Genomic DNA, 25,659 nt, shown 5'->3' on the forward strand with positions numbered 1-25,659 from the left:
TCTTTCCCCCCTTCCCCCTGTGTTGAGTATTTAAGCGCGCGCGCCGGCGTCTCTGCTATCAGCGGTCTCTGCAGTGACAGAAGAACTCACAGACAGCTGAAGATGAGCCTCTCCGGTGTGCTGCTGTTTCTGCCCCTGCTGGCGCTCTGCTCAGGTAAGACGGACACCGGTCAATGCACATCTGTATGTATGTGTTGTCTTGTACAGCGCTAACGCCACCCAGCCTGGCTTCGGAGCGCCTGAACGGTGAGAAAGAACAAGCCATAAATTTTGATCAAACATTGATTGGGCTGGCATGACAGACAGATCTTAACATAGTGCCAACGTGGTCTTAATGCATGTAAAGGTAAGTAAAAGTGCAGAGCACAGAGCATAAACATACGATGGCGAGAGATACAGGTCATCCGCAGAGCAGAGAAGACCAGCACACTGGCCGTACCACAAAAAGAGAACAGAAAACAACACATTCAAAATACTTCGGGGCAGATTTACAAGCCCCTTGCGCCACTTTTGCGTCACTTTCCCCATGTTAAAAGTGACGCGAAAGTGGCGCAAGGGGCTTTACAAGCCCCTTGCGCTACTTTTGCGTCACTTTTCCCATGTTAAAAGTGACGCAAAAGTGGCGCAAGGGGCATGTAAATCTGCCCCTTCGTTCCTATTTCACCACTTTCTTCACTGCCTAGAGTGTCACCATCTCGCAAAAGCTCTCCTCGGCTTCTCTCTCTCGTCTCAGCTCTCCTGAAGCTTCCCTTCCCGAGACCTTCTTTGCGTCTAAGCTCTTGTAATGCCTGTCTCACTGAGACTGTGTTAGTCTCTCTCCTCACCCACACTGCTGTCTATCTCGCTTAGAGCAGCGTGTCTGCCTTTCAGAAGGTACCTCTCTTCTTGCCTTTATCTTCACTAGCAAGTCCCACACGCACATTTTCCCCAAACACTCTAAATGTTGCCTTCTTTCTCAACTAAGCGTTTCATGGGCCTATTGCCCTCCTTGTACTTCTGTCGGAACCCCCTTCCTGAACGTCCACCAACCCCCATCTCCCCCCATCTCCCTCTTCCCATATATAATGTTGGTCTCCCCCAAGTTCTCTTGGATGCCCCTCTGTCTCAAACCCCCCTATATGTCCACTTCACGAGAGCCTTCTTGCCTTTTTGTCTGTCCTCAGCACTTCCATTCCTCACCACCCCCGTAGCCTCCTGCGTTCTCTCTATCGCAATCTTGTGTACCTGTCTCCTTAGCTCCAAGAAGTTGTGCTTCCTCAAAGTCCTCCCATGTATACGCCCACCTTGTATTCACCTCTGCCAGATCCTCCAATATGTATTCATAACCGGCCCCCACCCTTCCGGCCTACCGGGGAAATGCCCGGTGCCTGCCAGGGCCAGTCTCGCCCTGTGACAAGTTATCAATATCTAACCGCTTAACATTTTGTGTGCGAGTGTGTTTGCCAGACCTCCAGCCTCACTCACCACGAGTGAGCCTTACACATCGAGGGGATCTGGTAGCACACTCACTCACACACGAGTGACTGATACCTGTTGGGGACTATAGCCAGAACTCCAAATATGGCTTTCATTAGACCCAGGTTTATGCAGAGCAGCTGCTGACAGATGGAAAGGAGGCAGAAATACCTCCCCACACAGAGGAAGGTCTCCAGAAACAGCCGCTACTCTGCACATAACAGCACGAAAGCTAGCACATGTATGCTCCACGATTTGTGATAATAGAATGTCCAACTGGAAACGTGTACACATTATCCATTCAGGGCAATGTTCTTTATGTATCTACTTGATGTATCTACCTGAGTACTGTGTGTTAGTTAGTTCCCACACCTGAGAATTTGGATAACCATGGAACTTTGCTATCCTAAAACATCTTGTGTGAGAATCTAGGTCGGTCTTCCCTGAGCCCCATCATGCATCTAGTCCCCAACGCCCCAGAGAGTTTCTGCCTCTGTTGAGACCCCTTGACTGTGTGCAGAGCCCCCAGTGTTTCAGGCTCCTGTAGGCCCTCTTTTGTGTCTATCTTCTCTTAGCTCATTGTGTGTCTACCATTTATAAATTCTCCAATGTATCTAGAGAGCTCATTTAGGTTTGGGCACAGCAGGAAAACCACCCGCCCGGTTCTCCCGCCCAGTCAAATCCATGGTTCCCCCACCATATTTGCATGTGAGAGCGGTGCCAGGTATGCATCTGTGCAGCTGTGGCATCCTCCAGAGCAAATATTTCCCCTAGTGTCCAGCCAACTAGATCGTCAGATCATAGAGACGGTCATATATTACCACCGAGAGGGATCAGTGCAGCTGTAATTCCTTTATAGTATAGAATATTCCATAAAAGAAGTCTGTACCCAATTTAGACTGCTTACTATTTATTCCACTATCAAGATAGGGTTTCTAATTTCATACACTCCTGTGTGTCGACATAGTGTCTGCCTATCATAATACATAAAAACAAACATTGGCAATTCCAATAGGTCTCGCATTTGCGAGAGTTAGAACTATTGGTGTTGTAAATGACAATGTCTTTTAGCCATGTGTTTTGGTATGGATTGGAGTGGATGTATGTGGTGTGGAGTGGAATTATGTGGTTTGGATTGGAATTGTTAGTTGTGGAATTGTGCAGGATGCAATTGTGTGGTGTGGTGTGGATTTGGGTAGTGGAATTATGTGGCATGGTGGCTAGCTAGAGGTGAGAGATGCACAGAATAGATAGGAAGACAGAGTGGGATAGGCCGTTTGTATAAAAGTGCTGAAAGAACTCTAGACAGGGGAGCAGAGTGTGTGAGGAAGAGAGAAAGAAGACGAGCGCATGCAACAGATGCATAAATAAGGAGCACCTGTGTAAGCAGAGGAGACCCCAAGATTAGGAGGAGAACGTGGGATTGAGGGCTGGAAATCTTGAAAAGGCACGGGAAGAAGGTGTGTTTGAAGACCTGAAGTCAACCACATGAGAGAGGTGGGAAAAGTGACCGAGAGAGTGAGAGAGAGGGACTGGTTGCTCTTCCCAAAGAAACCTTATTAACCTCAAAGCAAGGCAGGTGTTCAGAGAAGCAATGACCAGCCAGCAGCTGATGGCAGGCCAATAGGTCTCGCGATGGCTATGTTAATTCTTTTTACATTTCCTGTTACTTACCTTGGTAGGAGGTGCACCAACGTTTAATAGCTCACGCTGCGGGCTTCTGAGCAGTGCTCCATGCACCCGCACTCTTTCTTTTACAAAGTTAGCACTGACCCTATCGCTTGTTGTGTCCTTGATGTCCAAAGGCAGGGATTTCACAAGGATGACCCTTTCACTCTGGTGGGTAGAGATGTTATGGTGAACAAGCGCTAGACACAGAGACATCGGTCCAGCACACAGACACACCCAGAATGCATCTAGGGTGTTATTCAAGCAGAATAAAATAGTTTTCCTGTGCACAAGCAGGACCTGTCAACTACTGATGTGTGTGTCAGGTGTTTTCCTGCTGCGCCTGCAAAACACGTGCTTCCCCGCCCTTCTCAGAACACTGGCTTCTCTCAAGATGTGCAGGTGCGATTCACCAGGGGGAAGAAGTGTGTATGTCAGACAGAAAAGATTACAGACTAAGTTGTGGTTCACATGTGCAATTTGCAAATGGTGTAACCTGATCCCCAGAAATGCAGGAGTAAGTCAACAGGAAGTAACTCACCACAGAAGAATATGTGTGATGAACTGGGCTCCAAAACATCAGTAATAAAGCACTTAGGTATGCACCAGCAATGTTTCCCTGGCTGGGGAAAGAGATGGCAAACTCATAACAACGTGGAGGGTTAAAAGGAAGGCCTTTTAGTGCAGCTGGATGCTTGTGAAACGCTTTGTAGGTATAAGCGAGAGACTGTCTAATACAATGCTGCTGCGCAAGAGGCCACCAGTTACCCATGCACGGAAGTTAGGAGGCATTGTGTGAAAAAGAGCCAGTCAAATCAGAAATAACCCACCAGAACCTTGCCTGATGTCGTCGCACCAGTAAAGAGCAAGCAATGCCAAACAGCACGTGAGATTAGGGTCAAGAGACCTCCAGCCGCACAATGCAGGCTTCTTTGTACACAAATCACTGCCATGCAGTGGAGGCTGGTGGATTTTGTAAGTGGTGAGGCATAATTTATTGTACCCTAGTATAATGAGCGAGCTAAGCGAGCGAGCCTGAAGTGTAAAAGGAGGGTGCAGGAGGGTTCTCAACCCGCAAGAAATTTGTAACAAAAAATTATTAAAATTGTGGCTTTTATGCCACATAGTTACTGCAAATTGTTTAAAAAAGGAATCCAAATGTAGCATTTTAAAGCACAAGTGTGAAGAAAACATTAGAAACAAATAAAAAATGTGTCCAATCCTCAGACTGGTCTGCTTGCAAAATGACCCCCAAGCCAAGCACACCCAACCCCATGTTGTAGAGGTAAAATAGGTGATATGCAGACAGTGCAGTATGTGGCTGGGGACTGCTGACATAGTGTGGAAGATCAGCTATCTAGGCAGGAGGAGCTGTCCTGGACCGAAACGCCACTAAGGTCTCTCACAGAAGATGCGCCTCTGTTGGAAGGGCCGATCGTACGGCATGGCTCCGGTTCTGGGCTCTCAGGCTAGGCTCGACACTCTTGTGCTGACGTCAAACAAACATTTCTTAAAGGGGAGAAGAATCACAACATCCCATAAAGGGGAGTGCATGCATACATCCTCCAAAAAGGGGAGGAGATCTAACTCTCCTTAAAGGGAAAGAGATCTACAACACAAGATAAATGTATATTTTTATAGTTTTATGTTATGCATGCAATAGTCTGGCCCTACGCCAGACGCATCCACCACACTTACACTCGCAGGTGTGTACCAGGTTTCCCCCATGCACTGCGTACATATGGTGTTGCCTAACTTCCAGCAGCACTACATCTGCTGCCTCGTTTTATTCACCAGCAGCAGTCAGCGAGGTTGCCAACATTTCTTCTCAGCCAACTTGCTTTCTGAGTAAAGGAGGTCTCTGCGTGTAAGAGAAAAATGAACTACTGCATGTCAGTGGAGTCAGGCGGTAGAGAGAGATATAGATGGGCACTACCCAGAGACACTACAAAACTGACTCCTGGCTGCGCAGACCCAATTTTATCCACACTGGCTTCCCTGACCAAACCATAATGGCCTCCTTGCAAACTGGGGTAAGTTACCATAAACATAAGACCACCTCTCCCTGGAGCCAATGGGGTCACACCACTGGGCGAACTGGCAGTGGTGGACTTAGAGTTGTCATCCTTGAACTTTCCATGAACATTAAACTGAATCAATGATCCTTCACAAAAAAGAACATTAATAAATGACTTACACAGATGTTCCAATAAAATCACCAGCATTAACCTGGTCTAAAACGTATGTCTCTTGAACTGTCACTTCTAGGTCAGACTGTTCAACTGAACTGTGAGCAGGTGCCCGGAGCTCTCAAACAAATCGATGCCGGCAACGGGCAGGTGTTTGGAGTGAATGCAAACGACAACATTTACACCCTCTACAGTAGTGGCTGGACTGAGATCAACGGTGCTCTCAAGCACGTGACAGTGGGGGCTGCTGGAGTCTGGGGCGTGAACAACAACAACAACATCTACAAACTAGTGGGCGGAGACTGGGTCCAGACTGATGGTAGGTGTAAGTTAAGGTTACTGCTATTGAATGAATTTGTAAATTAAGATGGGTGGCTGTCTCGCGAATCCCAATAACCTGCAAAGCCTCAACGCGCTTTCTTACACGAAGGGGAGCAGAGCAGTCCGATAAGGTAAGGTCTCAACCTTTTATGCAAAAAAAGGTAAGGTCTTAAACTTTTATGCAAAGTGCTTCTCGAGCGATAATATGGAAGGCATTGAGAACTGACAAGAAATAAGAGAATATGGCCAGCACAGTGTGTAGTTCTTGATACAAGCCCCTTATATGAGCAACAATACATTTTAATTATTTTCTATAACCCTTTCCCAGGACTAAGATATGCAGTGCTACCTACCCCTTTTACTTTCTCGGATTGATATCCCTACAGTAGTGACAATGCGTGCACCACTCACTTACTGTCTTGTCTGGCGTGAGTAGTCTCTGCACTCTACTGAACCCCACTCCATCACTAGCCTTGATTGAATGGCAGAGACAGACATGAAACAGTCTAGCCATGTGGAATCACCCTGCAGTGGTTGGAGTCAGATTAATGTAGACCCATCCAGCCTTTGGGTCCAGCAGGGTTCTTCCCTTCGCACTGTGACTTTAAAAGGCCGCTTTCTGTTATCTTCAGCCCTCCTTCAAGTGTGGCAAAGGATCTCCAATCTGTGCGTTACACCGTCTCCATTGCTCCTGACGTTCTCAAAACCTCTGAAACTACAACAAACGTTCCCACTTCAAGCACGATCCAATGATTCTTCTGCCGGCACCACCAATCAACCAGACCACGTATGAACTGTGGAGTCTCCCCCTGTTCCTCCTTTTTCTGGCACACCTGCTCTTTGCAGGCAGAGTACTTGGCATTGAAACATATTGAAAGTTCTTGCTGTAAGGAAGAGGTCCTCACACCCAGATTTTTCTGACATTGTTAAAGCACCCCTGGAGTACCAGAGCAGGCTTTCTCACATTTACAATGCGAGCAAGTCTTCTGCAAATAAAGGAATTCATGTCACAATGGCACAGGTTCCATTAGCAACACCCAAGCGAGGCACATAAGCGGTGGTCTATAACTTGTGCTTCCTCTTACCAGTAGGACTTTGGGAGGGTACTTACAAAAGTCTCTTCTGCCCACCCTTGCTCACTGGTTGTAATCAAACTGCAGATACCTCAAAGGGAGTGGTCAGGCTCCTCCTACTGCCACTCAAGGCCCGTGGGGCTTAGCGAGACACCAGGACATCCACCAGGTGTCTGCACCTGAATGTTTGATTGGCTCAGTGCACTCAGTCCTTCAATTTCTTAAAGTGTCCAGTCTAGGAGCAGCCGCAACCCACTGGCTGAAAGGCCCCAAGCCTTCCTGACTGACAGCTGACTGCTTCCACTCACTAGTACGATTTGCGGATATTTCACTGCGTTGAAAACACCAACAAGCTCTTGATACTGGTGTTTGCCCCACCGTGATTGCCTCTTGCTTTCGCTGCATGATGTATATTTCACTCTCCAAAGAAAGAGAGGAAAAAGCCTTCAGGCACACAGATACCTATAAGCCAAAGTAAACGAGTTGGAATAACAGCAGTGTAAAATGATGTCCATTGGACTTATTTCCCAGTACAACCAATCACATTTTTTTTTTTAAACAAGAAGCAGGACATTTTTTCCAGTGAACATGAAGATAAGATCACTTTTGCAATAGATTTGCAGTTTATTCCTCGGACGACCGACATGCAATAGAATGGATCGCAGTTTCCAGCAGTCAGAGCGCGTGATACACTTGATCCGTACTCTAGAGCAATCATCCAATGAAAAAGCACATCCGCGCACTCGACACAGGACGTAGTACACCTGAACCAGTCCCTCCGTGCTCATGAGCATGAGAAAGGTGACACGCTTATAAATGCTCCACTAGCCAATTAAACAGTGCACTCAAGCCGGTGACTCTTTGTCCTCGAGTGATCCCAAAATGGGCAAAGGTGGAAATGAAAGGTAAGCGAGTCCTCAGTAGTTGTACTAGTTCATCGATTGTTATCACAAAAAGGTTCCTTGAAAGTATACACAGGCAACCATAGTCACACATGGAAATTGAAGTTGAGTCCATAAATAGAGATCGTATTGTTCATGTGCCTCTATGATGGCAAATACACCTCTACAACTCGTCGCCAATTGTTGCAAAGTAATAAAATTCAGGAGGAAGTTGACAGCTCTTCATTAGGGCAGACAGCATCTGCTTTCAGCCAGGCAGTCAAAAGAGGTATTAATCTAAACATTCTACATTTTAATAGGAAACCATGGAGCCAGTTTCTCAGCTAAACATAAACAATACACGAACCACAATAGCCAATTTAATCTAAGATCAATACAACATCTCCATTCTAAATACATTCCAGAGATTCTGATGAGGAATGTTTCTAGATTCTTAGCCACTCCCTTTTCATTTAAAAAACTGAGATGACTGCTACGTTAACAGTGTAAAGAAAAGGTCTGCTTTCTTTAAGTGTCTGGAAATATCATATGTAAATAGATTTAAGATAAATGGGCTGAGAATTGATCCCTCCCTCAGGCACTCAAGCAAGAATAGGACGTACTGTTGAACACTCCTCTCGTACCATAACATGAAAGGTGCATTATGCCGGGTAGCCAGCAGGTTTACTGGGTCGCTGGCATACGATCTTAATGAGCTTGTAGACCTGTGTGCCATACCCTGTAAAATGCTTTGGCTATAATCAGAAACACTACTCCAGTCTATGCGTTGATATTAAATCCAGAACTTGTAATGATCTCAGCAAGATGATCCATTGTGTATTTGGGAGCATCTAGATTGCCTGGTTAGTTATTCCATGTCTTTCTGGTGCCTTGCAGTTTTTCAGTTTCTTTACAAACTTAGCACGTCATCTCTTGAGCAATTCTCAATGCTGACAGCTACTTGGTTTGAATCAGTGTTATTTCTGCTGGTAACTCTGGTGTAAGTCCACTGTGCCATCTCATCAGTAAAAATAGACACTCCAGAGCACTGATGGGCATTTTGTGGCATCTCATGTTAAATGACTGATTCCTTCTTTGTGCAGTGATTAATCAGCCACTCACCTCCCTTTTCTGCACAATGCCTACTGTTCCAATAATCTTTGTATGGTTATCATTACACCCGTAATTAACTTGCTTGTTCTTCAGGCCACTGTAAATGACGTGACTTTAGGATCAAGGCTACCAACTTTGGAACTGGAACCAGGTACAAGTTCTTGTGCGGCCTCAATATTCTTTGGTCCTGGGCACATCACTTAACCTACCCTTCTCTAAGAAATGAGTGTGATCTTGTGTAATGTAACTGGTGCTCACATAAAGTGCTCAAATTCCCGTGGACAGAATTTGTGTGTTATATTTAAAAAACACTGTGGCACACGGGCAAGACAGTGGAGCATGGAGGTTGCACAGAAGCATACTGTGCTTGAGAACTTTGAATGCTCCGGATCTAGTCTGGCACATCGGATAACTCTACAGGTGATGAATTTGCAAGGAGATAGAGTATCCACCCGGATTATCATTACCCCTGGTAAGTAACTTTTTCTTTTGATGGATATTTCTAGCGGCAGATTTCTCACCTATAGATTAGATTACCACGATATAACCTACTTTAGGAGCAGCTGGTGGATGGTTATACAAGGCAGTCCTGTAAGAAGTGGCAGTCCTTGCGCACCTCCCAATCCAGGCAGTAATATTTGGAGAAAGTGTCTAGATGTCCACGTAGCTGTCTTACATATCTCTGCAATTAGCACTCCTCTTGCCAGAGCGTAAGTGGTAGATTTGGCCCTGGTGGATTGGTCCCTAATCCCTTCTAGAGATTTCTGTCTGGCCAAAGGGGAGCAAATCTTAATGCAGAGGATGATCCACTGGGATAGGGCCGTATTCTGCACCACTTTGCACTTATTGCCACAAAAGTATTCCATGAAAAGCTGGTCGTCCAGTTGTGCTTTCTTACTGCCGACTAGGTAGAAGCTCACTGCTCACCTAGGATCCAAGTGGGCAAATGCTCCTCCTCAGTGGGATGGAGAGGTGGATAACCAGTCAGGAGCGTGATGGACTGGTTCAAATGGAAAGGAATAACTACTTTTGGCAGGAAAGCAGACTGGTTCACAACACAAACTTGTCTGGATGTAAGGAGGTGAATGTTGGAGGGGAACTAAGAGCTTCTAGCGCACTCACCTGTCGGGCCAAAATAATAATTACCAAACACACAGTTTTTAGAGTCAACATCCTTAAGGGAAACCATGCAGGGGCTCAAGTGGAGTCGCCATGAGAAATTACCAAGTTAAGGTTCCATTAAGTCACACCAAAGGAGGTTGGAGGATACAGGTTTGTCAACCCCTTTAAAAAACATATCACAATTGGAGACCTGAACAACTAAGGGTTGTCTGATGTCAGGGGAACGTCGACAACACAGTCAAATTCCTCTTGACAATGTCTGCTGCTCATCACCAATATAAAGCTACAAGTGGTTCCGTTGGGTAAGTACCACGAGGTACTGGTTCAGAACCTGATTATTTCTTTCACAATCAATAGTGATTTTGTACTAGACCTTTCTAAATGTACCACACCTCAGTACGTTTTTATAAAAAAAAAATATATATATATATAATAAATGTTTATTAAATTATTTGTTCTGTTTCTCTATTTTTCTTGCCAATTGTGGAAACAATTTTATACAAACAGATAATATCAATGGGGCTGTCTGACAAAGAAAACACAATAACAATTACACAGACAATTCAATGGGTGACTGTGATGACATATAGTGCAAATGGGTGACCTTTCAAATACAAACAATAAACAAGACAACAACATAAATTCTCCATCCTTTTCTTCTAACAGCCAATTCCGTTTCCGAACCTTTTCAAAAACTCCAATCGTGAGCTCCTGGCGTGTCTCTTCCTTCCTTTGCGTTTCCACCCTTTTGGAAACCCAAAGGGTGCGTTCCACCCTTTTTGAAACGCAAAGGAAGGAAGAGACATGCCAGGAGCTCACGATTTGAGTTTTTTAAAACGCTCAGACACGGTATTGGCTATTAGAAGAAACCGTTGAACAGAAACCAATGGTCTCTCCAATTTAGAGGTTCTTAAGAAATAATTCAGCGGTTACAAGGGAACTAGAGCACTTCCAAGACCCTATGAACTAAATAGAGGTCTTTTGTGAATGGACTTAAGAGAGATTGGCGGATCTCAGTAAATGTACGAAGCCTGTTGGTCCTGATGAGTACCCCATGAATTTGAGCGGGGTTCGAAACACGTCGACCTTAGGTTCAGCCAAACATGTGTTTTCTAAAAAACTGCCCCTGTGCATTGTGATTCAAGATCTGAGATTATTAGAATAACATCGTGGTTCGCACGAAGGCTGTTTAACAAGAATTTTCTAACAGTTTGGCTCCCCCGTTATAACTTGAGAGCAAAGCTGAATAATATTTCTCATCTGCAAACGGGGTGTTTCGTGTTGCGTCTTTTGAAGTCATTTGTCTGTGTGGTGTCTATGTCTTTAAATGTGTCTTTATGTTCTCTGTGGTCTGGGCGTGAAGAGTATTGTAAATATGTATTTCAAAATGTGTTGTTGATATTGCGTTTTTATGTTGTTCTTAATTATTTGAAATCATTGTTTCATAAGATAATGAACTAGTAATAAAAAATCTCTAAATAAGAAATGACATTTATTTCCTCAAGGCTACAGTGATTATTTTTCATTTTGAAGTAAGAAGGGGGAAAGTGGGTTCCAATCCCTTAGTGACCGTATTATTGAGTATAATATGAGTTGGGTATTTGTCCTCAACAGTGGGCGAGCCCCCGCCCCACTGATAGAAATAACGTTTCAAGAGGGTGCTAGGACAAATCTTGATTATTTATTGATATTTGCCGAGAAAATTCCAGAGAAAGCAGTTGCAATTTTACGTAAATGTGTTTTAATTGCGATTGCATAAAGTATTGTGACTTGCTTGTGGGTGAGCAACAAGAGAAATACAGCCAACACGTGTTTCACCCCATTTAGTTGGCCATCCGGCCTGGAGCTTCCTCAGGGCGTAAGCAAATCCGTATGGACTCCTGGGCCCTGTCAATGTATTAATAAGTAATACGTCCTTGTATCTATTAATCTTGAAAAGGAAGGCGTGTCGCCTTGAGCAGTCTGTCCGGGCGGTCGGCAATAGCAAATGCTTGAAGAATATGACCTTATGCAATCGCAATTAAAACACATTTACATAAAATCGCATGTGATTATTTTTCATGTAGCGCATACTGAATAGTATTTCAAAATTCGATCAGTACTGGCATCTGTTTTGGTTTATTTTACACTCTTTGATGGTCTTAGGGTGCAGCTTCTACAGGATTCACAGGAGCACAAGTAGTGATCTGACCGAAGGCACCAGAGTCAATTTGAGGGGGGGTTCAGTAATTGATATCTGCACCCTCCCAGTCCCTGTAGGGCTTACAACTCGAGTGCTTGGACATTGTACTGCAATTATTTTTCTCTGTGAAGAAAACTTGCAGCTCTGATTAGTGATCTTCTGATCCGCGTTGAAGGCGCAGAAAAAAGGGAACTGATGTTTTGTGCCAGGGTGGACGCTATATGGCTTCGGTGAGGTCATCTGCTGCCATCTCTGGCGTTGACACAAAGCCAGCATCACCTGCTGGTGATGGTACAGCTTTGAAGTTCCGGAAACAGTCTAGCGCCTTGGACAATTCTACAGGTGAGGAACCTGCAGGTAGAAATATCCGAAATTATATATATATATGTGTGTCCGTATAGATGTTTATTTTTTTAAAACATAGTTGCAGTCAGCCACTGCCGTCCATGGCTTTCAGCAGTGAGCAACAGGAGATGGGCTCATGGCCTGGCCAAGCTACTGAGCAGCCAACTACAGCTGCACATGGTCTTTTGGCATAAGCGATGGAATTGACCAAAGGGCTTGGCCTATGGCTAGACCTTGCAGCATACCCAGGGTGTGGCTAACATACCATTGTGCATGGTGAATGGCCATGTGCAGTGGGATTCGCCACAGATCCTGCCCTCTGAACCTGTCCTGCTGCCAACCTCGCCTATTCGCAGCCTTTGGCTGTAGCGGGTCCCTGCAGGCAACCTTCCATTTGGCCAAGCACACCTGCACACTTGCTTTGATTTACGCATTCTGTCCATCAACTGTTGTTTTTGCATTTGTCACCCCGAGTGGGACGGGTATGCTCAGACGCGAGTCCCGTGCTCTTCATGCCACTGGAATCAAGCTATCCTCGCTGAAGAGGGGTGAAACCCCAAAACCGGTCCTAGGATGCTTGTTTCCAGTCCAGGGAGGACCTGGCTTGGCAGTTCGGGCTGGACTGTTCCCATGAGGCACAGGGTCAAGACTGATTTGCATATGGCTGAGTTCAAACTGGAATGGCATGGTGAGCAAAAAAACGATGGATTTAGGCCCAGATCTCTGTACTGGGGTGAATGTATGACACTGTTCTGCATTCTGTCCATCAACTGTTGTTTTTGCATTTGATTTACGCAGCAGCAGTGGTTGTCCACAGGGTGCGGCCAATCCACTGCGTAGCCTTACGCTGTGTAACAAGGTTTGGCAGCAACTGGCCCTGTTTTCCACACTTAAAAATCAGCATTCACAAATTTAATACAAATTGTTTACAGGATCTGTGAATTCCAAGAGAAAACGTTTTTTTTTATTTTTTTTTTATGAGCAGGATTTGCCCGCAACTATCCCCAAAACACCCTCCTTTGGGTGAGGAGATGCTACTATGCCCCCCATATCCATCACGGCACTTTTTTCAGGATGCAGGTTCGATGTCTGGCATCCGGTAATGGATGTGGCAATAAATATTTTTACTTGCAGTCAGCCAATCAAAGTGTCAGAATTTGCGTATCCTCTGTAGTAAAAAGAGAAAAATGTTCTCTCATCCAATCAGTTGATTTTAATTTTCAAAATTAGCATCAGTCAAATTCTCTGAGGATCCTGATCTGAGGAGAGACCTCAAGTTCATGAGCCAGAAATGGCTCTGAAGCCCAATCACTTTTTTATAACAGAAATATCCAAAAACTAGTAAACAGATTAAACCCATAACAAAAAACTGCTGTCAAACAATTTTCGAATTTATCATTGTTAAACATGACTTTATGGCTAAGCTGCAGTTGTTGTTGAAAATGTTATATTTGTTTTGGAAATATTACTCACACTATCTGATAAGTCTACCTGAAATTTGTCAGAAAATTAGGACATTGCCCTCAGTTTTGTTGTCACGTTTCGTGCAAATCTGCAAGAGGGGATCAAAATTAGCAAGAATTCAGAAAGTTTGGTTAGTAATTTTGTTTGACAAATCCGCATGAAATTGGAAAAAAGAAGTTCATTCAGCTTAGTCGTATGGCAAGTGTTGTGCAGATCTGTCAGGGGCTAAACTTAAAGGGGTCGTGAGTCAGAAAAATTATGGTTTCTAATTTAGGTCCGAGAAGACTTTGCTACAGACACAACTGCTGAATAGAATTACCCCAAATTTGACATAAAGATAGAAAGTTACATGGCAAAGAGTTTTAGAAATATTTGCTGTACAGAACGTTGCTGGGTTCATTTTGTGTATATCTTGATAGCTAAGTTCCAAATTATTTACAGACCCAGATGCAAGAGAGTAAAATCTAAAAAAAAAACAACTCTGATTGGACAAGGGAGCTTTTCCTCTTCAGCAACTGCACATTTGCTATAAAAAGATCTGTGGACAATCATGGATCTTGTGTCAAAGTAATACAATTCGGACAGAAAATAAGGGTTCAGGGGGGGCATTATTTGACTCCACAAACAAGGTGGAGATTCCAAGGTCAGATGCTGTCTTTAATTCTTTTATCATGGTATCAGCGGACTTAAAGCAGTTGAAAAAATGCTGAAAGGAAAAAGATAGGAGACAAAGGGAACAATCCACAACTCCAGAAATAACACATAGAGGCAAAGGGAAGTCAAGAAAATGAAGAGCCTGCATTAAAAAAAATAAAACAAAATTACGGTGGGTGCCCTAGGTCCAAATATATGGCACCATGGAATCCATATAACCAGGAAACACTGAGGACTCTCTGGACCATGCCATATTTGCAGATCCAACATCACAGTTAATAATTAAAACATTAAGCAGGGATTTTTAAGGATTTTGAGGGCCATGGCCAAATGTATTTTGGGGGCCCCTGTTCGGACCAGCGTTGATTTTATGATCCTGTCTCAGCTCTTTCATGCCCTCTTTGGCCAAATTCTAAATATGTGTACATCTGATATTCAGGGATAGTGTTGTGTGTTTTCAGTATGTAACACAGCAGCTGCTCACTAACATTACTGCAAATGATCTCTGTCACATCCTCTCATTTCTCATATGTGAGGTCCTGTATCGATCCAAAATAGACTTTTTATATAGATGTTACATGAAACAAAAACACATTTTGTCTGCAAAATGTCTCTAATAGACTCTCACACATTTAAAAATGAATGATAGAAAAACACAATTTACAACAATCTCTTTTAAAGTTATTCAAGGTCATGAGGGCAAGATCCTCTGCAAAACAGAGCTGGCTCTTTCAGGGGCCCCCTGAAAGGCTGGGGCCCGGGGCCAGAGCCTACTTTGCCCATGCCTTAAAACGTCTCTGTGTAATGAATCTGGGTCCTTCTTTTCGAGATGTACATTTGCAATTGCGCATGCTCGCCAGTGGGGGTGAGGTGGGAAAGTTTGCGTGAAGTTTTGGTTTCTATTTTTATAATGGTCATATTTGGTAAGTTGGCACTGTTGTGTTTCTTAATGGTATATGTCGGGCGCTTGCCCAGGTGGTACTACATCCCAATAAAATATGTTTTAAAAAAAAGTTTCCGCATTTAAGTTCGCAGTGAAACTGCACACTGCCCAAGGACCACTCAGCGCATCCAGGGAACAAACCTTACAGCCAAATGATCAAAAATATTTTTATGATAACCCAAAAATTCACGGAAAAAACTTTGTTTAGTAAAGTGTATGGTAAAGTAATTAGAAGACAAGTAGCATTGGTTAAAAAAGTCACAATGTATCTAAAAAATTCTTCAGTTCAAGGTACAGTATTGTTGGAAAAACACTGAAATGCACCAGAAAGGGAACTATAACTCATCCTCTCCTCTCACCCAATTCACTGATCATGACCTGACATATGACAGATAATGCTGGCCACGGCTGAACGCCATGCTGTTAGAAATGGGATTTCTGGTTGGCTAAGGCGTACGCCAAAGCCAGGCAGAAACCACCACTCCAAGTCAGGGCTGGGGAGTTACACGCCAATGATAACCCCTACTCACCCCCTTGGTAGCTTGGCACGAGCAGTCAGGCTTATCCCGGAGGCAATGTGTAAAGCGTTCGCGCGCGCACCTAGAGGGTGAGCAGGGGTTATTCTAAGGAGCCATCCTTCGCCCTGACTAGAAGTAAAGGGTCCCTGCTTGTCGCTGGTACTTGCCTGCGCCAACCAGAGCCCCCTCATTTCTAACACATGCCAACTCATTCGAGGAGGGTGGAGTACAGGGCCTGGCCCTTCATGCAAACGTGCAAAAGTGGCTGTAATTGCCCTGGGGGGTGGAGGGGGGGAGTTGATCTCTTTTAATTAACTGTCCAAGCCACTGGGTGCCTACACACCAAATTTGACATGAACAGAGGGGATATAGCCGGCCTTTAGGTCCCTCATATGAGGGGCCCCTGAAATGGCCTATTTTCCCCCTACCTTCGAAATGAACATCATCTGCATTAAGTGGCCATTTGTGGTGAAGGCATGTGGGGACTGCTGTAACTTTTTCAGAATCTTTGGAAATATGCAGTCGCGACAGGCATTAATCGCGGGTGGGGGGTGTCGCGGGAAGCGGGTAGATTTAATAATAAATTTTAAAAACGTACCTGTCCGCCGGCCGGGTCCCGCATTATGCCATTTGCTCTTGATGGATACGAAATTTTATAACATAACCCACATTGCAGAAACAGTTTCCAGGGCAGTGTGTAGCAAATCTACAAACATGCCGGCCAATGGGGAACAAAGCACACTTTGGAGGGGAGGAAAATGTCCTCAAAGGTTGTAGGGGGAAGGGAAGTCAGCCTGTCCATTCTTTCTCTGGCGGAGAGGTAGGTATGCCATTGCACTAGCACAATAGTCTAATATTGTCGCCCACTTCAAATGCATTCCAATTGATGCGGTCAATGTTTAGTTGGAAGGGAGGGGTTCCGTCCACCTAATCTTCAGTTGTCCTCACATATTTTGTTCTTCATTTTACTTCCAGGGCTTCTAAAGCAGATTGATGCAGGTGGAGCCCAGTTTATCTCTGGTGCTAACATGAATGATGACGTTTTTTGCCTTCACAACCAAGCAACAGTGTCAACCAAAGATGGGTCGACTCTTCCCTGGTCCCATATTGAAGGGAAGCTGAAGTACTACAGCTGTGGCCATCTGGGCTGCTGGGGAGTCAACTCTGTTGATGACGTCTTTTACCGATCTTCCGTAACGCCAAGTTCCTGCAGTGGTTCCAGCTGGCAGCAAGTGGACGGCAAGCTCTCCATGATTGAAGTGGGCAGTGACGGCTCTGTGTACGGTGTGAACAGCGTGGGGGATGCATATCGCAGGTATGACAAGAAACATCTTCCATGATTTGTTATTGCGATCGTTTTTCTCCCCAAAAAGCGTTAACTTCAAGTGTTTACTCTTGAGTTTGTGCCTTTAAAAGCTGTAAGTCTAGTGCTTTAGGGCTCACTGCATACGTACTCAGGCCTCACTTCTGTGTGTATTCGGCAGTGCCAAACCATGCTCAGTCCCAGTGCAGACACTGCAAGGAAGGTGGCAGGCGCTTGTAATTTAGTAGAGCATTAATTGGCAGTGCTGATTTGAGTAAAGTAGTTTAGCAGCACAAAAACATCATGGAAACCTCACATCTCCTGAGACTTTCATGGCAACCACACTTCTCCATGAGACTTCCCAGGGTCCTTGCGGGTGCTCTGCAGGGAATCAGCATCCTGTTCCTGTGTCACACACCTTTCTACACATTTTCAAATTCTCATAAATGTAACAAGAGAAGTGTGGTCAATAAATACATTAAGTTGGAGGCTCAGATGAAATGAGAGATATTCTTTGGCCGTTCCTGTTCCGTGCTATCAAAATGCGCCTCTCAAAGTAAAAACTTCTTGCTAAAAAACAGTACCTGGGTTTTCCACTCTTTCTCTGCGACAGCGTTGCTCTCAGACCTACATATTAAGTATCAGTTTGTAAAATACATTTCTGTGGGCATGGTCTAAACATAATTACAGTTTCCAGGTCTCACAATACTGATTCCGCCACACTAGTCAACACTGTAGATTTAGAGGTGATTATTTGAGTACATTTATGGTCCTCCTTGTGAAACATAGTATGAAAGTCCATTATTTACTTGCCTAGCCCTAGAAAGAGTGCCTCTCCTTCCTTTGTAGATGACAGTGAAAGCTTCAAAATGGTTTCCACTTTTTCCACCTAGTGACATAGTGTTTTACAGGGTGTTTGTCAGTCAGACCTAGGAGTGTTGGATACTAGGTTTTCCCCAATGTCTGGATGACAATTCTTCCACAGCAAACGACTGGGTTCCACTTTGAAATAAAAGCCAATGACGTCATACAAATAGGCTGCAGTTTAATCATTACGCATTATCACTGCTCACTTTGGGATAAAAGGTTGGCTTTAATACAGAATCCTATATTATTAAGTTGTATTCAGTAAAATTCTTTATTGTTTGATTAATTAAAATCATTACAAATAAAACAGTGATGCCATGTGTAGAACCCAGTTCATTAATGATATGGAATTAAAATATATCAGTTAACTAGAGCCATTAGAATTTCCATAACCGTTACTCACTATGCAACTAAACACAAAATGCTTCATTGGTTACATGCCATACTGGGACATTAATATCACATATGCACACCTTTATCACAGAGGTAGACCCTTAACCACAATAAGCATGCCATTTAGTGATTGGATTGTACATAAAAGAGAGTTTAACTAAACTGGACTCAGTATGTACTATTGTGCAAATGAGCAGTTAAGTGTCTCAGTTGCTACACATAATTATAAAACCTGTTCTTAGAATAAGTAAATGACTGCCCATAGAACCATGGTATGTATTATTACTTTGCAAAACAAATGTTAAAACATTTTTACTACATTCCATGTCAATTTATATAGATTTTAAATCAGAATTCAGCAAGTAATCAGCTAGAAGGATACATTTAGTAGATTGGCCAGTCAAACAAATTGATCTTCCAGATAGACAGAGCATTATGGCTTGACGACATGTTCTCATTCCATGTTCTATAAATAATGGTTTCATCAAAGTTTGCCTTATATGGAGTAATCGAGGGCAGGCACACATTGTATGCATTAAAGATGCTTTAGAGAAACTGCAAAGTCTGCAACTGTTTACTGACCATTGTTGAATCCATTTAGGGGTGCCGTCCTTTGTTGGAAATCTGCCAAATCTTAACTTAAGGAATAAGTTCCTTTTATACGGTTGCAGATGAGCCCGTAGAAAGGGTTGGAGCTCAAGTTTCTCAAATGTATTAATAATGTTTCAGGCATACTTCTTTTCTGCTAAGGCCTCTTTGTCCTGCATAAAAGATAATACATTTGTTGATCTGTTTTAGGCGATGCCTAGTTAGGGCTTTACTTACATCCAGTTATTCAAAAGGCTGAAGATTAAAAGTATGTAAGTTCTCTGTCAAATAAATTCTCCAAACATTTGTATAATCATATTTTGTAAGTTCTTGCCAACACAGATTGCAAGGGTGCCATGGTCAGATAAAAACATAGAAAATAAACTTTTTAAAAATGCAGATTGTCTTACCACATTTCGCCACATTTTGGCTGGTCAGGCCAAATTCCATTCGGGTTTCTGCATGACCAATGTTTCTCTGAACCTTAAAAGTAGATTTAAAAGCTTTAATTTGAAATTCATCCAAGAGTTGTGAGTCCTTGACTCGAAAGCTTACTGATCCATAGGCCAAAGAAGGAATCAGCTTTGCCTTCATAATCTTTACTAAATGTTCATAGCTGGGGAATAGAAGCTTATCACGCAGAGTTCTAAAAGCGAATGTAAGTGAACTCATTTTGCCTCTAAATTATTAAAATTATGTTTAAAAGACACTCTATCATCAAATGTAATACCTAGATACTTATAAGACTTCACCGTTTCAATCCCTGTTCCACTAACTTTCCACTCTCGTGTTCGTGATTTAGATCCACATATTGACATGATTTTTGGTTTTCTTTATATTCATTTGTAATTGGTTTAACCTCTTCAGTGCCCATGACGAGATAGTCTCGTCATGGAGCACGGTTGCACTGTGCCCATGACGAGACTATCTCGTCATGAACCCCACCCACTAGTGCAACGCCCGGCACAGGAGGAGGAAAGGGCGTGGCACTGAAGGGGTTAAAATGATATAGTTATTAAATCATGTTATAAGCCTTTGTAAAACTATTGGCGCATGGCTTAGTAGTATTGTTAGCATATTGTACGTACTTTCTGTTACAGCCTGAAAGATTAGGGGAATGAGCATTAATATTTTGCAGGTGGTGAGGTAGATTAGTCTTAATAGATCAAAAAAGACATGGTTCTAGTACACACCCTTGATTTAAACCGATTGATGTTTCAAAACGTCTTGTCAAACGGCTGCCGTCTCCCAATTTTACCTGGGCCCAAGTGTTTGTATATAGGAGTATTATCATATCTAGTAATTTCTGCGGTACTCCCCATGCTACCAACTTTCACCATATCAATTTATGAGGGACAGTATCAAAAGCAGCTTTCAGATCGACAAAGCAGATGTATAACTTCTGCTTTTTATATATTGTCCTCTCCGCCATCATAGTAGATTTGTCATTGTTGACTGTCCACTCCAGAATCCTGATTGATGTACTGGGATGATTATAATATTTGATGATGTTGCCCATTCTTTGAGGTCTTAAGCAGACAATATGCAAAGGCCTTCGTCTCCACATCTGCTATAAGACTATTGTTAGCTGGATTATCTGGAGTGTCGTTTTTATATATAGGATGTAAATGACTCCCTTGCCATGATTCTAGAGCCACTTTTGCTGCTACTACCTCTCCCAATAACAGAGTCAATATTCTTGCCCACAGTTCAGGGTTTGCTTTAAAAACTGCATTGGCTGTGTGATTACCTTAAATGCCAATAAAAACAAGTTTAAAAAAACAACAACAAAAACTGCATTGGGGATGCCGTTAGGGCTGGGTGCTCCATATGATCTAATTCCTTATAATAGTTGTTATCATTTCCTCATTTATTATGCCTATTAGTTTATAGCTTTTCTTTATAGGGACTTTCACTCCCCATAGGGTGATAGTTTATGTCGCTTGAGGTGGTTATCATGCTCTACTGGAAGGATTGTTCTGTGCGATTTTCAGAGCAGGCCCCATACAGACCAGAGATTAAAATGTCCCAGCTTGATTCTGAAATATGTGCACTATTAGCCCTCCTGCAACTGTTCTGCAAATCGTTAATGGTTCTCCAAAAAGGCTTGAATATTGTTTGTTTTTCAAGCACAATGTAGTCTTGGCCATATTTCCAAATGGTAAGCCCCTTTGGCCTTCCAGTTCTCCTGTTTGTATGTTTTCCTCAAAATTTCAAAGAATGCTTTCTGTCAGGACTGGAGTTTTGATTTGTTTGCTTATATACAGCCCTTACTACTTTGTAAATTGAGCTTATGCGAGTATCGCCTGTTATAGGTGGATTTAATGGGGTTTTTCCCTAGCTGAGGCTGTTGCTGCAAATTTTCTTATTAAGGATGAACATAAATAGGACCAAGTATCTGTCATTGATTTTACATTTTGAAATTCATAATGGGCGTATTCTATTTGATTCTCCAAAAAAATTCAGTTTTTCCAGTTGTTTTGTTGATTGCCATATCAGCCTTTTCAAATTAAAAGTAGTCAGCATTTGTTTTAAATCAGTCAATCATTTGTTTGATGCATCCTCCCACTAGACCTATGCCTAGCCACAATTATACCAATACACAAAGAAGGTAAACCAAAAGACAGATGCGAAAACTATCTCCCCATCTCCCTCCTCAATATTGAGGTGAAAATACCTGCGAACCTTCTTTCCACAAGACTTTGCCGTGTTATAACAACATTAGTCCACTGTGATCAATCCGGATTTCTGCCCGGCCAAACGACTAGATGGAACATCTGTAGAACCCATAAATGGATGATGGCAGGGGATCGAGACACACCACATATACTTCTGTCCCTAGACGCAGAGAAAGTGTTTGATGCTGTGCACTCGCCTTTCTAGAGGCCAGTTAGACCAAGTTTGGCCTGGGACCAAAGTTGAGGAAATGGGTGGCGCTATTATATAACTCCCCCAGGGCGACAGTGAGTGTGAATGAACAAACTTCACAAGATTTTCTCATTGCACGTGGGACAAGTCAGGGCAGCCCCCATCCCCACTACTATTTGCACTGACAGTGGAGATCCTGGCCTGCCGCATCAGACAATGCTTGGAGATACAGGGATTTAGGGGGACCCCGGGTGATACCGTAGAAGAGAAAATCTCCCTCTACGCAGATTGAAATTCTCTTATTCATAACACGTCCAGACACCACGATTTCCACCCCCTCTTCCAGACAATAGACACATATGGACAACACGCGGGATATAAGGTCAATTGGCACAAATCATAGATATATAGCCCACGCCCAATGACAGAATGGCCACCGCTTCCGAGAGATCTACAGATGGCGACCTCTGGGTTTACATATCTGGGCATATTTCTCACCACTGAGAGCAGCATATGTCGCCAACACAATATTCAACGAATGTTGACTAAATTCAAAGAGGATGCCCAGAGATGGAAGAACCTGCCGCTCATGATAATGGGCCGGGCGATGATGTTTAAAATGAAAAACCCTACCACAATTCCTCTACACACTACTGAACGCCTGCCACCCACCCCCCTCCCACGCATGATATTTCAAGGGATAGATGCTGAACTGCGCCTGTTTTTGTGGCTGGGGAAACACCCACGGATTGCACTACGAACACTGCAGCGCAACCAATACAATGGAGGACTGGCATTGCCAGATGTGGCAGCCTACTACTGGGCTGAGCATCCCACTCCTATTAATGATTGGATACATGCAGCAGGCAATGAACCAACATGTAGGTTGCAACGAGGAACAATGACCCCACTCACATTCCTCCTCTATCTCTATGGAGGGAAGGGAGTCAGGGGGAGGATCCCAGCCACACAAACGACTCTGGAGGCATGGGGGAGAGCATGCAAAACAATGGGTTCGGCTCACAAGCTTACTAAGGCAACGCCACTATGGAAAGGAAACTGGCTAAAGGAGATGGGTAAAATAATGGGATTCAGGGAATGGGACAACATAGGGATCTCAACATTAGAGGATATTATAGGCCAAGATACCCTTAAAACCTTCCCCTCTCTAGGCAACAAATTCACACTTCAACACCCCAATTCCTCAAATATGCCAAACTAAGACACGCATGGCTAGTGGAGGGTATAAATGGGGCAAACCTACCGGAATGTGCACCACTGGAGGGAAGGCAACTACAAGAATAAGTCATACTTAAAGCAGTCTCAGTTGCATACAAAACCCTAAATAACAACATGCACGACAATGTAGGCAACATTAGGAACTCATGGGAAGAGGATCTGGGGGACATGGCATATGTGGATTGGGAGGCCCTTTGATGCACCCAGGGAGGTGGCAATCAAGACACGACTACGCCTTATCCAATATAAAATTCTTCACAGAGCCTACTACGACCGGGTCAGACTAAACAGGATTGGGAGGGCTGACAACCGGAACTGCCTTAGATGTGGACAAGATCGGGGAAACTATTAACACACAATATGGGACTGGCCAGTCAAACAGATCTACTGGAATGAGATCGTAGGAGAACTCAGAAAAGTAATACAGGCGACCATTACTATGGATCCGAAACTTATACCGTTAGGGATTCCTAGCGACGTGGACATTGACAGACTGAAGCTCATACCCAGAAGATTAGGAATAGTGCTAGCGAAAAGAGATATAGCAAGCCATTTGGGCACCCGACCCACTGACAATACACGATTGAAAGGCAGGAATGGGCATATACATGGCAGCAGAAAGGGTCACATATGAGGGTAGAGGCTGCCCAAGAAGGTTCGACAGGTTATGGGACAGATGGAGGAAATATTATGGGCTCGACCTATTGGATAAAGACACACAGACGATATACACCTAGGGGGCAGGAATGATGTGATACCCAAAACAATAATAAAATAATGAAAAAATGAAACCGTAGGTATGGGACATGGATGAGATAATACAGAGATACTGCAGATGTGCTGTACAGAATATGTATTAAGCTTGTATACACTCCAAGGACCACATGGAGTTGGGGGGGGCGCCTATTACTATGTGCGACGACAGTTATGTTTTAGACTGTTTGTTACTTTTATTCCTACTATGGAGTTGAAAATCAATTAAAAAAGAAAAATTAAAAAGAATACTTTCTAAGTATCCATAGAAATTAATTTCTGATTCTGGGATAGGGCAAACTCTCAGTATTCTGGCTCACATGCCAGTATGGGATGAATTTTAATGTGTGACACCCTGACCAACCAAGGATGCTTGTCTCTGACAGCACCCACCTTCCGCTGGATTTTAAGGGCACTGAAGTCCAAGTCACTTCAGATGTTTCAGCACTCAGGTGCACCATGAAAATGTTATTTAGTGTGTCATTTCTCTTTACTGGACTAAAGCAGCAATTTCAATGTTGGGTAACAACCCTCTACAAAAAGTGAAATATTAAAGATGCTTATCTCGCAGCTTTCACTGTTTTTAAATCGGAATCTGTGTCAGCTGTAAATCTTCAATAAAATTCCTCTCAAATGTTTTTTAGGAATGGGATAAGTCCAAGCAGCCCGACTGGAACATCTTGGTCCCAGCTTCAGTACAAAACCCATACGTTCATGCACGTGTCACAGGACCTGGGCTTGCTGTGGGCACTCACCAAGGACCAGATGATCCTGAGATGCAAGCTGTAAAGCAGAAGAGCGCCCACCAGCTCAACCACAGCAGATCGGATTCAGGCACAAAATGAATCAGTGCCCTCTCCTGATCATCTCTTTAATTGAGCATCTTCTACTGTGTCACTGCTGTTCATTGGCCTCTCCATATTTCTTTGATTCTATTGTACTATAAAAGGCTGTTTCTCACATAGAAGCTCACTTTTTTCCTATCTCCTTTTTACACCTATTTTTCTTTACTATAGACTTTGATCTACCAAAATGCCAGGGGTGGAGAATGTGACATCACACACTATTTGACCACTATTAAAATCAAAAGAGTGTACCATTCTACCACAATTACGCTTCACAAAGGTTTAAGTCAATTTAAATGGCTAATCTAGGACCTGTAGTCCACCACCAAGCCTGGTGGAGAAAGACTGCCAGGGGAAGTAAACATGGTGTCCATGAGCCACTAGCACCCACCCACGCCTTTTAGGAAGAGCTAACATGTGAGTAATGAACCCATGTTTTGAGGGTCAATTTCAGGGCTAGCGTTTGGTGGTGGAACTTCTGCAAGCAGCAACCACCATTGGTTAATTGTCTCCTAGATGTTCTCGCCATTAAGTGGCTTCTCCCACGGCAAAAGCAGGCACTTTGGTGAAGAATGTTTATTGCCAAGGTGAAAAACTCAAAATGTGGTAGATATACCACTATTGCTTTGGCAGCGGAGAAAAAATCAGTTGTAGCGGGCAAAAAAGATTTTGAAAAAAAATTGATAAACTTCAAAGCAGCTCATCTTTCACTTTCACCCATCTCACTTGCTATTCCCCTCTTAGTCAGTCTCTCCCGCTCTGGCAAAAGCTCTCCTGCTCTCCTTTCATTACACCCATAGACCTCTATGTTCGCCATGCGTTGTAAATGAACAGTTTCATTAAAAGTAATCAATTAAAATCTTCATTTAATCATA

General features: G+C 43.5%; 1 protein-coding gene across 1 annotated transcript; it reads left to right on the top strand.

Moving 5' to 3' along the window:
• LOC146869780 (fish-egg lectin-like) lies at window positions 1-25,659 on the top strand. The gene is made up of 4 exons (XM_085615052.1): window positions 1-154; window positions 5,392-5,631; window positions 16,904-17,243; window positions 24,584-25,659. Exons 1-4 carry the CDS (start codon window positions 103-105, stop codon window positions 24,726-24,728), a joined length of 777 nt encoding a protein of 258 aa, XP_085471178.1. The 5' UTR covers window positions 1-102; the 3' UTR covers window positions 24,729-25,659.

This window comes from Triturus cristatus, chromosome 1_1, assembly GCF_964204655.1.
Source record: "Triturus cristatus chromosome 1_1, aTriCri1.1, whole genome shotgun sequence".
Classification (NCBI taxonomy): Eukaryota; Metazoa; Chordata; class Amphibia; order Caudata; family Salamandridae; genus Triturus; species Triturus cristatus.

Excerpts from the sequence above, each read along its gene's own strand:
- LOC146869780 (XM_085615052.1), top strand. The coding sequence starts at position 103 with ATGAGCCTCTCCGGTGTGCTGCTGTTTCTGCCCCTGCTGGCGCTCTGC. Across the intron at positions 5,632-16,903 it reads AGACTGGGTCCAGACTGATG|GGCTTCTAAAGCAGATTGAT; the intron begins GTAGGTGTAAGT and ends TTTTACTTCCAG. Across the intron at positions 17,244-24,583 it reads GTGGGGGATGCATATCGCAG|GAATGGGATAAGTCCAAGCA; the intron begins GTATGACAAGAA and ends AATGTTTTTTAG.